This window comes from Neoarius graeffei, chromosome 18 (assembly GCF_027579695.1).
Source record: "Neoarius graeffei isolate fNeoGra1 chromosome 18, fNeoGra1.pri, whole genome shotgun sequence".
NCBI classification, from domain to species: domain Eukaryota; kingdom Metazoa; phylum Chordata; class Actinopteri; order Siluriformes; family Ariidae; genus Neoarius; species Neoarius graeffei.
The window spans coordinates 36,276,693-36,291,639 of NC_083586.1; the positions used below are offsets into that span (position 1 = coordinate 36,276,693).

The window sequence follows — 14,947 nt, forward strand, 5'->3', positions numbered from 1 at the left end:
AAGGGAAATTTCACCGAATATTAGGTGTGCTGTCTGAAAATTTTTGACTATGTATAATTTTGCATATACAACTTCAATTAAAACTTGTGCACCAAATTCTTGTTTTGTTTTTTTTCCTATTAAAGATGCATGTTGTATAATCGCTCTGCCACAGAAAATTTTAAATAAAGTAAATATCTAATGCAGCACTAATATTATTTATACTGGAGTATAATAGCAATTATTTATGCTGGAGTTTCTATTAGTGGAGCAGGTTAAGGCAGATTTTGCTCCAAATCGTGCACTTTGTGATATAAGCATGAAACTTGGCACGATTGTTGCTGATAGGTCACTTTTTCAGAAAAAAGTGCTAGCCACGAAAAAAATTCAATATGGCGGCCATTTTTTCAAGATGGCCGCCAGACGTGTCCCTGTTTTGTGGTTTTGCTAAAAAAAACACAGTACAAATTATGATATGAACATAAAATTTGGCAATAATGTTCTGTGTAGGTCATGTTATCAGCTAAAAGTGCTAGCCCCCCAAAAAATTCAATATGGCGGCCATTTTTTCAAAATGGTCGCCAAAAAATCCCCCGTTAGTGGTCTTGCTCTGGTGTCAAAGTACAAAAGATGAATTCAATGAAACATTTTTGATTTATTGCCATTATAATACTGAATTACATGCAGAAAAACAGAATGATTGCACAATTAGCCAATCTGGCATGATGAAAAGCCTATTTTTCACAGTGGATAATCTTGTGAAACCCTTACATTCCAATGCTTTTTTGGGAAAATTCCCATATCTTTCCTAAGCTCCAAGAGTTGTTTCTTGCTGATTGATCCTTCCATCAAATAGTCCCAAATTAATTGGTCACATGATTTTCCAGCATGCTCATAGGCCTTTCAGAGAAAAACAAGTGAACGAAAATAGTGCTAATGCTCAACAGTGAAAAATAACTTGGTCAAATCTATGACATCGACAAAAATATCCATTGCTGAGATCTATCTTTTATCCCTGAACTGCTACCCCCCCTCCCCCAGCACCCAATTACACAGTTTTAGGTAGACAATGCCCCCTACCATAAAAATGGTTTGCCAGCTCTGATTTATGAATGGATATGTACCACTGTCCAAAGTGAAGTTTGGTAGACCATTTGAATTTGGATTACTTTGCCATCGCCAGCATGGCTAGGCCCAAAGTTCAGTCACTGTTCCTTGCTTAAAAATCTCACAAGGGCAACTGCACAGTGGAGTACACCCTATTCCAGCCTTCGAGCACTTGCATTTGGGATACTAACTCAATGTTTAGCTGACATTGAACCCCATGCTGAGTTTCACAGCAGTGTCTGTCACCAGTGTGCCCTGGTAGTGAGCGACATACACTCTCTTCTTACGCCCTATGAACTGCCAGAAGATGTGCCATTACTCAGCGTCCTCATAGTCCTGTTCCAGTAAGTGCCATTACTCGTCCTCCTCATCCCCTTCCAGTTAGTGCCATTACTCAGTTTCTTCTGCCAAGAGCAACTGGTTTTGAGGCGCCAGATACCCGCCTTTCGCACCACCTCTGCAAAATCACCCCTGCTGGCTCTGGAAGGCTAGGGTGGACACTTGACTGCCAGAGGCTGTGTGGTTCGCAAGCCATTTGGGATATTTTGTAAGCAATGAGAGCTCATTGCCATCCCGGCAATAGCAGTCCATTTTAGGGGCACACATGAGCACAACCACACAACGGGGATGTGCGTCTGGCAGCCATCTTGAAAAATGGCTGCCATATTGAATGTTTTGGTCTGTTAGCACTTTCAACTGAAAACATGACCTACACAGAACATTATTGCCAAATTTCAGGTTCATATGACAATATGCACTGTGGCTTTTTAACAAAGCCACAAAATGGGTACGCGTCTGGCGGCCATCTTGAAAAATGGCCGCCATATTGAATTTTCTGGAGGGCTAGCACTTTTAACTGATAACATGACCTACACAGAACATTATTGCCAAATTTCATGTTTATATAACAATTTGCTCTGTGTTTTCTTAACAAAAACATGAAACGAGGATGCGTCTGGCGGCCATCTTGAAAAATGGCCGCTATATTGAATTTTTTTCGTGGCTAGCACTTTTTTCTGAAAAAGTGACCTTTAAGCAACAATCATGCCAAATTTCATGCTTATATCACAAAGTGCACGATGGTTTGCTTAACCTGCTCTACTATATGCATTTGTTTGTGAAGATCTTAGTAGTAGATGCCATGATGTTTCTTTTTTCAGCTTTTGTAATGGACAACTCTTTTGTACCTGCTTAGAGCCTTTCCTAGCTCAGACCCCATTCCAATAGTGCAGCAGGAAGTAATAAGAACTGATCTCAATTTATACTAGCATCCTATTGCACTCATACTTTTGTATTAAGCAGACCAGGTGTCTGCCACCAGGGATCTACCACATCCATGTACAATAACAGAGCCATTACAAAGCTGTCACTGAATGGAAATTCAATGGTCTGATGCAATAATAGCAATAAAAACTGCATTTGGCAGGAGGCAGAGCCAAAAGGAGCCAGTTGGACCAGAGCTGTGATGTAGATCTGCATGCCAATCTGCAGCCATGTACACCACATTATTCTGCAGTAATTCGCAAAGGATCTGAAATGGGCCATAATGACTAACTGATACCATTCAGGTGCTGTAGCTTGAATAATCTTTTTCCAACTAGACAGCTACTCACATACCGTACATATACAGTATGTGTGCATGCAGGTATTGTCATCCCGTCAGTTTCCTTAATGGACTGTTTTGAAAATGTTTAGAAGTTAAAAACAGAGAATAAACCAAGATCAAAAAAATATATATCTACAAAAGTGTGTGTTTTTTACTTTAAGCTTTTGTTCATGAATTAACCTTATAATATAGCAAAGGAGGGTTAATTGCACAAAAGCAGTAGGTGGACTCATCTCAAGTAAATAAATGTTCATTTGCAAGGCAAATCCAGTCATTATTGGTAAGTGTATCCACGTGGGGTGCCTCATTGCTGTCAGAAGCATGCTGCCATTTCCCAGCAATTAATTCCTGGTGAGTCCTGGAGTGATAGAACATCTCTCTTCTGTCTGCTAAAGAGATATGTCCAATTATCACTGCTAACTGATTAAGACTTCCATGATTGACAGAAATTAGTCACAAGCTTGAAATTGTTTCTCTGTACTAAACTCCCAACTCCTATGAGAGAGCAGGTTTTGACCAAAATGTGCAGAGCATTTTCGTAATGACACTTCTTGTAATTGTTTTCCTTAAAAGCTTCTGTTAAGTGGGGGGGGGAATCCATTCGCCCTATCAAAGAACCTGCAAAGTGCTCCCTCTACAGATCATGATTTCAACCTCAATCATTAATTTGTTGTCCAAGACTGATCTAGGATCTGTATTTATTTTCCATAACTTAATCTTATTTCTAATAAGACAAACCATAATACAGGTCACAGAACAGCCAAAGGCAACATGCAGCAGCACAGTAAATATGGCATTGAAGACTGATGCAATCCAATGATATTTCACTGACCTTTTCTATACAGGAACATTTCAGATTTTTGTGCTCCCTTCCAGCAAGCACTCGGGGAGCCTTTTCAGCTCAGACCCCTGTTGTCCTCCTGTCCAAACCCTCTGGCCATAGGATTCCCTCATTCCCCTGAATTACCTTTATTAAAAACTCTTAAACTCCTCTCATCCCCCTCAGGGCTTTGTGCGTGCGTGCGTGCGTGTGTGTGTGTGTGTGAGAGAGAGAGAGAGAGAGAGAGTCGCCAAAATGGTGCTTTTAGACGATGGATGTGATAAAATGTTTTTCAATGTATCCAGAAATAATAAAGCAGAAAAGTTCAGTACAACATATTGCAAGTGTAATGATCGTATTGAGACAAAATTCAGCCTTACTATGAAGAAAATAACATCTCCACACACAGTATCTTGCAAAAGTATTCATCCCCCTTGGTGTTTGTCCTGTTTGTCCTGTGAAGGACGGCCCCATGAGGACAGTTGAGGGTTATACCTGGAGGATGCTCTGGACTCTTACAGTAATGCTTTTATGGCTGAGGACTACAGTTGACTTGCTAACTTTAGGACTGCAGTTATCATGAACAGTTTTGCACTCAAGTTTCCATCAATGAAGAGTTTATAACATCAACGAAACTGTCCTCATGTTAAAACTGTTAATATTATAGTAAGGCTGTCTGTTGTTGCCCAAATGAGGATGGGTTCCCTTTTGAGTCTGGTTCCTCTCGAGGTTTCTTCCTCATGTCGTCTGAGGGAGTTTTTCCTTGCCACCGTCGCCACAGGCTTGCTCATTGGGGATAGATTAGGGACAAAATTAGCTCATGTTTTAAGTCGTTCAAATTCTGTAAAGCTGCTTTGCGACAATGTTTATTGTTAAAAGCGCAATACAAATAAACTTGACTTGACTTTTGTCACATTACAAGCTGGATTTTTGGAGGGTTAGCACCATTTGATTTACACAACATGCCTACCACTTTGAAGGTGCAAATAGTTTTGTTTTGTTTTTAATTGTGACACAAACAGTAATTAAGATGAAAAAAAAAACAGAAATCTGGAGTGTGCATAGGTATTCACCATTGTCCTGCTGGAATGTGAACCTTCATCCCAGTCTCAAACCTCTGGCCGACTCAAACAGGTTTTCCTCCAGAATTACCCTGTATTTAGTGCCATCCATCTTTCCTTCAGTCCTGACCAGCTTTCCTGTCCCTGAAGATGAAAAACATCCCCACAGCATGATGCAGCCACCACCATGCTTCACTGTAGAATTGGTGTTCTCAGGGTGATGGGAAGTGTTGGGTTTGTGCCACACATGGTGTTTCCCATGATGGACAAAAAGATCAATTTTAGTCTCATTTGACCAGAGAATCTTCTTCCATGTGTTTGGGGAGTCTGCCACATGCTTTTGGGTAAACTCCAAAAGTGTTTTCTTAAGCAATTACTTTTTCTGACCATTCTTCCATAAAGCCCCACTCTGTGGAGAGAACAGCTTAAAGTGGTCCTATGGACAGATACTCCCATCTCCGCTATGGGTCTTCGTAGTTCCTTCAGTGTTATCTTTGTTGCATCTCTGATTAATGCCCTCCTTGCCTGGTCTGTGAGTTTTGGTGGGCAGCCTTCTCTTGTCAGGTTTGTGCCATATTCTTTCCACTTTGCTATAATGGATTTAATGGTGCTCTGTGGGATATTCAAAGTTCGGGATATTTTTTTTTTTACAACCCAACCCTAATCTATACTTCTCCACAACTTTGTCTCTGACCTGTTTGGAGGCTCCTTGGTTTTCATGTCGCTTGCTTAGTAGTGTTGCAGAGTCAGGGTCCTTCCAGAACAGGTTGATTTATACAGACATCATGTGACAGATCATGTGACACTTTGCACACAGCTAAATCAAATAATTACTCCATGTGACTTATGAAGTGAATTGGTTGAACCAGCTCTTATTTAGGGGCTTCATACAAAAGGGTGTGAATACCTATGCACACTCCAGATTTCTGGTTTTTTTCCATCTTAATTATTTTGTGTCACAATAAAAAAAAAAAAAAACAATTTGCACCTTTAAAGTGGTAGGCATGTTGTGTAAATGTAATGGTGCTAACCCTCCAAAAATCCAGCTTGTAATGCGACAAAACAGGACAAACACCAAGGGGGATGAATACTTTTGCAAGACACTGTATATAAACTGTGGTACTTAGAACTTTATACTCTAATGATTCAACTTTTTTTTTCCTTTACATTCATCCATCCATCCATCTTCATTAAGCACCTTCTCCTGATCAAGGTCATGGTGGATCCAAAGCATATCCAGGGAACACTCGGCACGAGACGGGTGATCACAGGGCACCTGCATGCACACATCCACATACTCATTCATACCTAGAAGTGATATAATGTAGAGTAGCCAATCCACCTACTGGCAGCTTTTTTGGGGGAAACCAGAGAACCTGGAGGAACACTGAGAACCATGTGGAGAACATGCAAAATAGAACCCTGGAGCAACTGTAACTGTAACGACAAGAATAATCAGGAAGTCAAAATGCCTGAAACTGTGTATGATTGATGAATATAAATTAAACTTTTCGTGCTTTTAAAACTAGAATATTAAAACATGAAAAGAAACCATTACAACAATAAGGCAAGTATTTTAAAGTCACCTCTCTGATCTTTATTCAAAAATAATAATTAAATTGTACAGTTAGAGATAAAAAGAGGTTTATTCCTCATCACTCTTTCATAAAATCTGAAAGAAGCAAATAAAACATCTTTTTCGTTTTAGTGTTCTCTGTAAGAAAGCAACCTGAGACCTCGCTACGAGAGTATACTTGTCTAAAATAAGCCTATAGTTATAATTTAAAGCTGAACAATGATTTTTTTCATTCATTCATTAAAAATGTTTACATTCAAAGCAGAAACACGACTAGATCCAGACATCATTTTAGCATCAATAAAGCCTATAATGAAGATTTTTTCAGACAACGCAGTTTTCCAGTGATGTCACATTGTGCAGTCGTCTCCACCTTACATAAGGTAATCGTTGTCATTAAGTATGTGCCCTGCTTTAATAGAATCAGTCACCCATGTTTCTCGAACAAGCTTAAACTTCTTCGTAAAGAGGCGTCTGTGTGTCCTTAAGTCCAATAATCTCTCTTCGTCCGCCATGACTACATGTGAAATGCCTTCTTCTAGTCTTTCTACTACCGTGCCCCCATGAAAGCGAAACTCCAGAGCTCGAAAGTCCAGACATGTACCCTTAATAAGACTTTCTGGATCACTGATATCAGCACATCGATCAAAGTACACACGATAAGGTCTGAACATGCTGGTGGGCAAGTCATCCCAGCCGTACTTCTGCTCGATTGAAGCTACAGATACTGCATCCAGATCAACAGGTCCCATTCTGCTGAAGACTTCCTTCAGCTGCTGCTCATCAGTGTCGACGTAGTAACTGTCTCCATAGCAATCGTACTCTTTAGCAAAGTGTTCCCTTGTGGAAGGGGACATGTGGATCATGTGTCGTGGTTGCCATGGTAACACCTGTTTCTTGTCCAGACATTCCAGGAGCCAGGAAGCCCATACTACGTCATGTTCGTCTGAACCAATGAGGTTCTTTACCCGTACATTCTCAACACCTGCTATCACACAGTATGTGTCCTTTCCAGGGTTCTGGACCACAATGCCTCCGCAACGGGCCACAGCCTTTTCAAGCTCAGCTTTGGAATGTGTATTGCTTCCGCTCATCACACAGAATTCCACATCTTCAAACATGTCGGTCTCTTTGGTGACAGTGGACAGGTCTTGAGATTTGAAGTGGTCAACAATGCCAATGGTCTTTTTGGCCTTGGTTGTGAATTTGCGTTTCTTCTTCTCCGGCTCGTCTTCCTGGAGGTGAAGATGCCTGGACGCCAGCTTACCTGAGGCTTTATCACGGAACTGATTTAGCTCATCTAAGGTCATGCACTCATACCATTCTTTGTCCTCTCGGATCTTCTCAATCCTGGGGAATCGCAGAGTGCAGTTAGTTTTGTACATGTCACTAGTAACAATCTCTGCTGCTTTGACTTGAATGATCACGGAGTTTCTTGGCTCAATGTAAACCTCTGGCTTTTCTGTTCCACACAAAATGCCTGCTGGAGGGCTACTCTTGCGGAAAACCTTCCAGTGTTTGGCCAGTTTCAGGCCAAGCTCATAGAGCTCTTTCATGGTGTAGCCTGATCCAATTCGACAGACTGTATGGAACACTGTTGGCTTCTCTCCAGGACTCGGCGTTTCAGCAACAGCACAGAGAAAGTGGGACAGCATTCCACTCCGTCTGCCTTTCCCCCAGTAGCCTCCCACTATTAGCAAATCCAATTCATCCATCAGACCATCAACGTATTCAGGTTTGATCTTCAGCCACCCTTCACCACGTTTATCTGGCTTGTAGATGGACATGGGGTCTTTGACCATGATGCCTTCTTCACGGTTGTCAATAGCTTCATTGAGGAAATGTATCACTTCGTCCCTGGTTTTGGCTTCAGTGTTCTGTACCAGCTGGATCCGGCCTTTGACGGGTGTGAAGACTGTCTGGAGAGTGTCATAACGCTTCCTGAGAGGCTCGTTTCCAAACTTCTGATCATTAACAAGTAGGACATCAAACACACAAAAGCATGTCTGTAAATCAGAATCATCCACCAACCGCTTGATATCAAATTTGCTGCCTTTTTGTATGAAGGTCTCCGTTTTGGGGTTATAAGCCATCATCTCTCCATCCAAAATGCAATTGACAACATGAGATTTAAAGACATTATGGATGTATGGTGTGAGGGAACCCTCTAGTGGTGAGGCCCCAAACTGTTGCGTGTATTCGAATGAATTACGACTGTAGTACTTGTACACATCCCCATCCTTATGAAGTTGAATGCGCTCACCGTCCAGCTTGGTCTCGATATAGAAGGGCTGGTTCCCCATCTGTTTCTCCACTTGGCGGATCTTGGCGACAGCTGCCAGCATGGGTTTGAAGGCAGAAAACAGGCTGATGGATACCTCATTCAAGGAAATAGATGGGTCATGTAGCTGCCTGCAGACCTTGTCCAAGTCAGTAGTGACATTGTAGAGCTCTGGAGCATCTGGATGAAAACCCTGGAGAACAGTCTCCTTGCTAATCCCAAGTTTCATGTCTTTCAGGATCATACGAATAAGCCACTTCTGTTCCAAAGCTGAGCTTTGAGTAATTAAATGTAAAAGGCTTTTCTTCACAAGGTCTTTCTGTTTGCTGGAATTATTGATCGCTACTGAGTCCAAGAAATCATTGACCTCTTTGATACTCAGAGTACCCCGGCTTGTGCATCTCTTTTTGAGGACAAAGTAAGCCGTAAGGGCAAAGTCTCCAGATTCTGCATTGGATGAAGTAGGGGCTCTGTAATTGAGAAGTTTATTTGCCTCTGGCCCTGATTTTGGAAGACCTAAGACCTCAATGTAGAGTTTGGCTAGCATGTTTTCTTTGATACCATAGGCCATTCTCTCTCTTTCAAAAGGAGGCACAATAAGACGCATGGCTGGGTAAAATGAATCTGTGGTATTCGGATTATCTTTGTGAAGAGCTGCATGAAACCTTCTCCATGAATCTATGAAATCCTTTAAGCATTTGGCCTTGTCTGGCCGATGTTTGGCTTTCTGGATATTCTCGAGAACAGTGCACAGGTCAATAAATGGCACTTGGGCAGCCACAGATGTTTTAGATGTCAAGTCACTTTTGCATGTTTCCTCTCTTCTCTCACCTTTGGACGGGCCCTCCATTGTTGATGTCTTTGAAAAAAAAGCAAAAACAAACACAATATTATGTAATTGCCGATGAAATACAACAACAAAACACACAAAACTGCTCAAACTAGTATACTGAAGCTATAGTAAATAATGGAGCTGTGAGGACATGGAAGGACCACACAGACCACAACAAACTGCCTACATACAGCATTTAAAAGTAAACTTTTTTTTTTACTGAAGTAAAACAATGCAGACTATTATATTATTGTTGAGATAGATAGATAGATAGATAGATAGATAGATAGATAGATAGATAGATAGATAGATAGATAGATAGATAGATGTCAGAAGTTTACATACAGTGACATGAACGTCATCTTGGATATGAATGTCATGGCAATCTTTGGGCTTTCAGTAATTTCTTTGAACTGTTCTATGGCAGAATGTACAGCATACATCTTTACTGTAATTAAAAAAACCACTAGAATTTGGTGCACAAGTTTTAATTTTCTTTGGGTTTTCTGAAATCAACACAGGGTCAAAAATATACATACAGCACACCTAATATTTGGGTAAAATGTCTCTTCGCGAGATTCACCTTGACCAACATTTTTGTTTACCATGAACAAGCTTCTGGCAGAATTCTGGTTGGATATTTCACGACTCTTCATGGTAGAATTGGTAGAGTTCAATTAATTTTTTTTTTCTTGCATGGACTTGACTTATAAGCACTGTCCATACCGTATATTTTCAATAGGGCTGAAGTCAGGACTTGTTTTAAGTTTAATGTGAGCCTGTTTTGTCCTCCACAATCAGCTCTGATGCATGTTTGCGTTCAGTGTCCCGTTGTAAGTCCCAAGTCGTGTTCAAGTTTCTGATGGTTTATGCTGAAGAATTCTGAGGTAGTCCTCCTTCTTCATTCTTCTATCCACTTTGTGCACTGAACCAGTTCCACTGGCTGTAAAACAGCCCCAGAGCATGATGATCCTACCACCACCAGCTGGTACAGTGTCCCTCTGTACATGGTGGTCATTGTGGCCAAACAACTCAATCTTTGTCTCATCTGACCATACAGCTTTCCTACAGAAGGCTTTTTCTTTGTCCATGTGGGTCAGCTTCAAACTTTAGTTAAGCTTGAAGGTGTCAATTTTGGAGCAGGGGGTTATTTCTTGGATAACAGCCTCTTAGTCCCTGGTGATCTGGGGCCTCATTTATAAACGATGCGTACGCACAAAAGAATGCGTACGCCACATTCTACGCAAGCTTCGGTATTTATAAAAAGTGAACTTGACGGTAAAATGTGCACACCTCCACGCAAGCTCTGACCCATGCGTATGCACACAAAAAAGGGAAACGCGGAAAATGCGACCTCAGGAGGAAACGGGGAGAACGACCCGAAATTGGTTCAATAATCGAAGTTTAACACAAACATAACATCGCACATCAAAGACGTGACTGACTTAACATTTATAATCCTTAATTTTGTGCACTTGTCAAAAATAACATCTTATTTTTGGCCAATGACGATGAGTGGCTCATGAGCCGATTCAGATTGCCACGAACTGTCCTTTTACACCCGATAGCTGAGTTGGGCCCAGCGTTGGAGAGAGGTACCCGCCAGAATCATGCCATCCCAGTCTTGCTGCAAGTGCTGACTTGCATCGGCTTTCTGGCCACTGGCACTTTTCAGCGAGAACTGGCTGACGGGTCTGGGATATCGCAGCCAACCTTCAGCCGCATTTTGCCAGAAGTGTTAGGAGGTGTAATTGGTTTATCACCAAACTACATCAAGTTTCCTTACACGGTGGGTGAACAGGCAAATAAAAAAGCGCAATTTGCAGCAAAGTCCGATTTCCCAAATGTGATCGGTGCTATTGACTGCACTCATATTGCTATAAGGGCACCGAGTGAAAATGAATTTGCCTTTGTTAACAGGAAGCATTTTCATTCCCTCACTGTCCAAGTTATATGTGACGCGGACATGGTCCTCACAAACGTTGTCACCCGGTGGCCTGGTTCAACCCATGATTCATTTATATTGAGACATAGCAGCGTTGGGCGGAGACTGGATGCTGGAGCTGTGCGCGATGGTTGGCTTCTGGGTGCGGGTGATTAATGCATAAATCCTGAAAGTATTTGTAACCATTCTTAGACCATTTCTAAATATTCAACCCTTTACTCATTCAGTTATGTTGTAGGTGACGGTGGGTTTCCACTGAAACGGTGGCTGCTCACGCCATTTATGAACCCCCAAACGCCTGAGGAGACCACTTACAACCTGCGCCACAGCCAGGCGCGCGCTGTTGTGGAGCGCACCATCGGGCTCCTGAAGGGCAGATGGCGTTGTCTGGATGTCACGGGGGGAGCGCTATGTTACAGACCCGAAAAGGTCTGTAGGATTGTTAGGGCGTGTGCTGTGCTGCACAATGTGGCACAGCTACAAAATGTGCCTTTGCAAGCTGAAGAGGTCAACCTTGATCTCGACCCCGATCCCCAGGCATTCCACCCAAACGCAGGAGCCGTGCGCCAGCGCGAGGAGGTGATGCGCCACTTGTAAATAATTAGGTATGGAAACAAATGATTACTTTTTAAGAAATTCTTTAATGCTGGCATTTAATGCAGACAACTCATTTTTTATTTCTTTTAATTCCTGGGCGACCTCGCGGACGGTATCCACATGTTCCCGCTGCACCTGCAGCACTGCATCTGTTAGGACACGGGCGCTGGTAGCTGGTTTCGGCATGGATGCACATGCATCGGAGGCCGTGGACGTCCTTGGGACCTCCGCTGCCGCAGCCGACACACTGCTGGCCTCACTGACACACCCAGCAACTGCGAGGGAATTTTTTTGTTAATAAAATACTTTTTCTGGATGAAGACTCATTTCAATTAATTTCACACCCATTTCAAACAAGGGGGCACACGTGCAATGTGAGGTGGTTCCTTGATACACAACCAAAAAAAAAATTACATACCCGAGTCCTCGGCTGGTTCATGTGGCCCAGCATTGGTGTCACCCTCCTCCTCACGCACAACTCCACTCAGGAGGGTTTCACCTATAATGCCAGCCAGTTTTTGATCCAGTGGGGTGAGCTCCGGCTCCCCTTTCCCCCCGCCCGTTGCACGGACGCTTTGGCGGTGTGCCGTGATCCTCTTCTTGGCGTCCACCTTTATGTCGTACCATTTTTTTTTTTACCTCTGCCATAGTACGGCCTTGTGAAGCTACAGAATTGACCACATCGGCCACACACTGCCATTCACATATTTTTTTCGCATTTGTAACTCCCGTATGGCCTCCAAACAAAACAGCTCGACGCTGCTCCACTTCATCTACTAGCACTTCAACTTCACAGTCGGTGAAGTTGCGCTTCTTTGTCTTTCCTTCTGTTTTGGGCATGTTGTCCACAGATATCAATATTCATTAAGGGCGTTTTGGTGAATATTTATAGGCAATTGTGGGTGTGTCTTGAGGTACGCACAGGTGCCGCAAATTTAGAGTGGATTGTGATTTACAAAGGAAAATTGGCGTGGAACATGCGTGCGCACGGTTTTGTAAATCAGAATATTTCTGTGCGCACACACATTCTGAGTTTCATGCACACGCCATCTTCTGGCGTAAATCCTGTGCAAAGTTTTATAAATGAGGCCCCTGAACTGTAGACAGTGATCCATCAGCTTCCAGTTCATGGCAGGGCTGTGCCATGGTGGTTCCCAGGTTGTTCCTGACCATCCAAACCAATTTCATTTCAGCTGAGGGTGACAGTTTGGGTTTTCTTGAAGCAAAGTGGCTTGGCAAAGTGACTACACCTCACAATAACTTGGATACAATTGTTTGAACTGATTTTGGAATTTGCAGTTGTTTAGAAATGGCTCCAAGAGGCATTCCGGAGTTGTGTACATCTGTGATCCTCTTTCTCAGATCTGCACTGAGCTCATTGGACTTTCCCATTTTACTGTGTGTTGGTCAATCCAATGAGTGCTGTAAACAAACCCTTTTTTATGAAGGCACAGAGAAGCTACCAGCTGTAGCCAATCATGATCACTAACAGGAAGTTAAGAGACCTCAGCCTTGGCAAGATAAGAGACATTTTGGAAGTTTCAGCACCTCTGAATTAATAATCTAAGTGAGCGTATGTAAATTTTTGACCCTGTGTCGATTTCAGAAAACCCAAAGAAAATCCAAACTTGTGCACCAAATTCTAGTGTGCTTTTTTTTTTAATTAAAGATGTATGCTGTACAATTATTCTGCCACAGAAAAAGAACAGTTCAAAGAAATTACTGAAAGCCCAAATATTACCATGACATTCATATCCAAGATGACGTTCATGTCACTGTATGTAAACTTCTAACCCCAAGTGTAAATGTCATAGCCAGCTTTCTCATGACAAGGACATCTTAACACATAGCAAAAGTTATATATATATTTTTTGCTTAAAACAGCAAACCTGTGTTCGCACGAAGAATCACTGGTCAGATGTTACTGGGCTGATGTGTGAACTTGTCCTACAGTTCCTTGTTTATCAACATGTTTTCCGAATTACTATGGAAGCCGACACTAAACACTTCCCGGAAGCTGTGGTTTGTAAATAATTCGCGTAGATTTAACTCGATGATATTAAAGAAAATCTAATATAACATTTTTATAATTTTGGATAGTTACCGAATATTTATTATGAAAGATAAAAAATAAACTGGGCACTAAAACAACATCTATTTCCGTTTCCTAACGTTGCTTTAGAATGTAACACAAGGACGTGACGAAAGGTGTGCTGTGTCCGAAATCACTCACTCATTCCCTACTCCCTACTCACTTTCTAGGGAATTACTATATAGTGAGTAGTAAGTGATTTCGGACACAGGGCACGTGGTGTGCTCGAGCCACTGAGCGGCACAGTTTTCATGCGCATGCGCAGGTTGGCTAATTGTACATTTAAGGTCCAGTATGTTTCTTTCACAGATATTTTATTTTATTACACAGATAGGTTTCTAGATTGCACAACAGGGTGTTCTTAGTCTGAAACCAGCTTTGTTTTTGAGTTTACTTTTTAAAATTTTCAAATTACAGTGTGAATAGAAGAATGGTGTGTTTTTGGATAAAAGAAGACAAAACGAAATATTACACTGCATTACATTTATTTATTAATGTTTGTTTACTTGTTTGTTTGTTTGTTTTAAGTACACTTTTATCGGTTGCCCTGGAAATCACATCACTAAATAATTGACCTTCTGCTTCTGGTTCTTCTTCTTTGTTTCTGCGCATATTGTAATCCGACGTGATTTCCAGCAGAGGGCGCCAATCGCCCGTTTTTCTGATTTGAATTTCTTATCTGATCTGAATTCTACGTTTTAGAAGTTTGGGGTTTGTCTCAGTTGAGTGAAACCTAAATGATATATAAATGATATATTAGGGTGGCACGGTGATGTAGTGATTAGCACTGTCACCTCACAGCAAGAAGGTTCTGGGTTCGAGCCCAACGGCCGACGAGGGCCTTTCTGTATGGAGTTTGGGCCACACATCATCAGATTTTCACACAAGTCCTAAAAGTAGATAAAGAGAACCCAGTTAAACAAATGAGACAAAAATATTATACTTGGTGGGGCAGCACGGTGGTAGTCTGGCCTACGCGACTTCAAAGCTCTGCGAGCATTTGGTCTGGCAAAGATATTAAGCCCAACCGTTTCCCAAAGGCATGGTTGAC

At 41.9% G+C, this 14,947-nt stretch overlaps 1 protein-coding gene across 1 annotated transcript; it reads right to left on the reverse strand.

Annotated features, from left to right (window-relative positions):
- Positions 1 to 6,160: 6,160 nt before the first annotated feature.
- Positions 6,161 to 13,965, reverse strand: lig4 (ligase IV, DNA, ATP-dependent). The gene is made up of 2 exons (XM_060899502.1): positions 13,694 to 13,965; positions 6,161 to 9,289 (listed from the first exon to the last, which is right to left on the reverse strand). The coding sequence occupies exon 2, from the start codon at positions 9,278 to 9,280 to the stop codon at positions 6,524 to 6,526; it is 2,757 nt and encodes a 918-aa protein (XP_060755485.1). The 5' UTR covers positions 9,281 to 9,289; positions 13,694 to 13,965; the 3' UTR covers positions 6,161 to 6,523.
- Between the last annotated feature and the right edge of the window lie 982 nt (positions 13,966 to 14,947).

Bases quoted from the DNA above. Each gene is read 5' to 3' on its own strand.
- lig4 (XM_060899502.1), bottom strand. From the start codon at position 9,280: ATGGAGGGCCCGTCCAAAGGTGAGAGAAGAGAGGAAACATGCAAAAGT.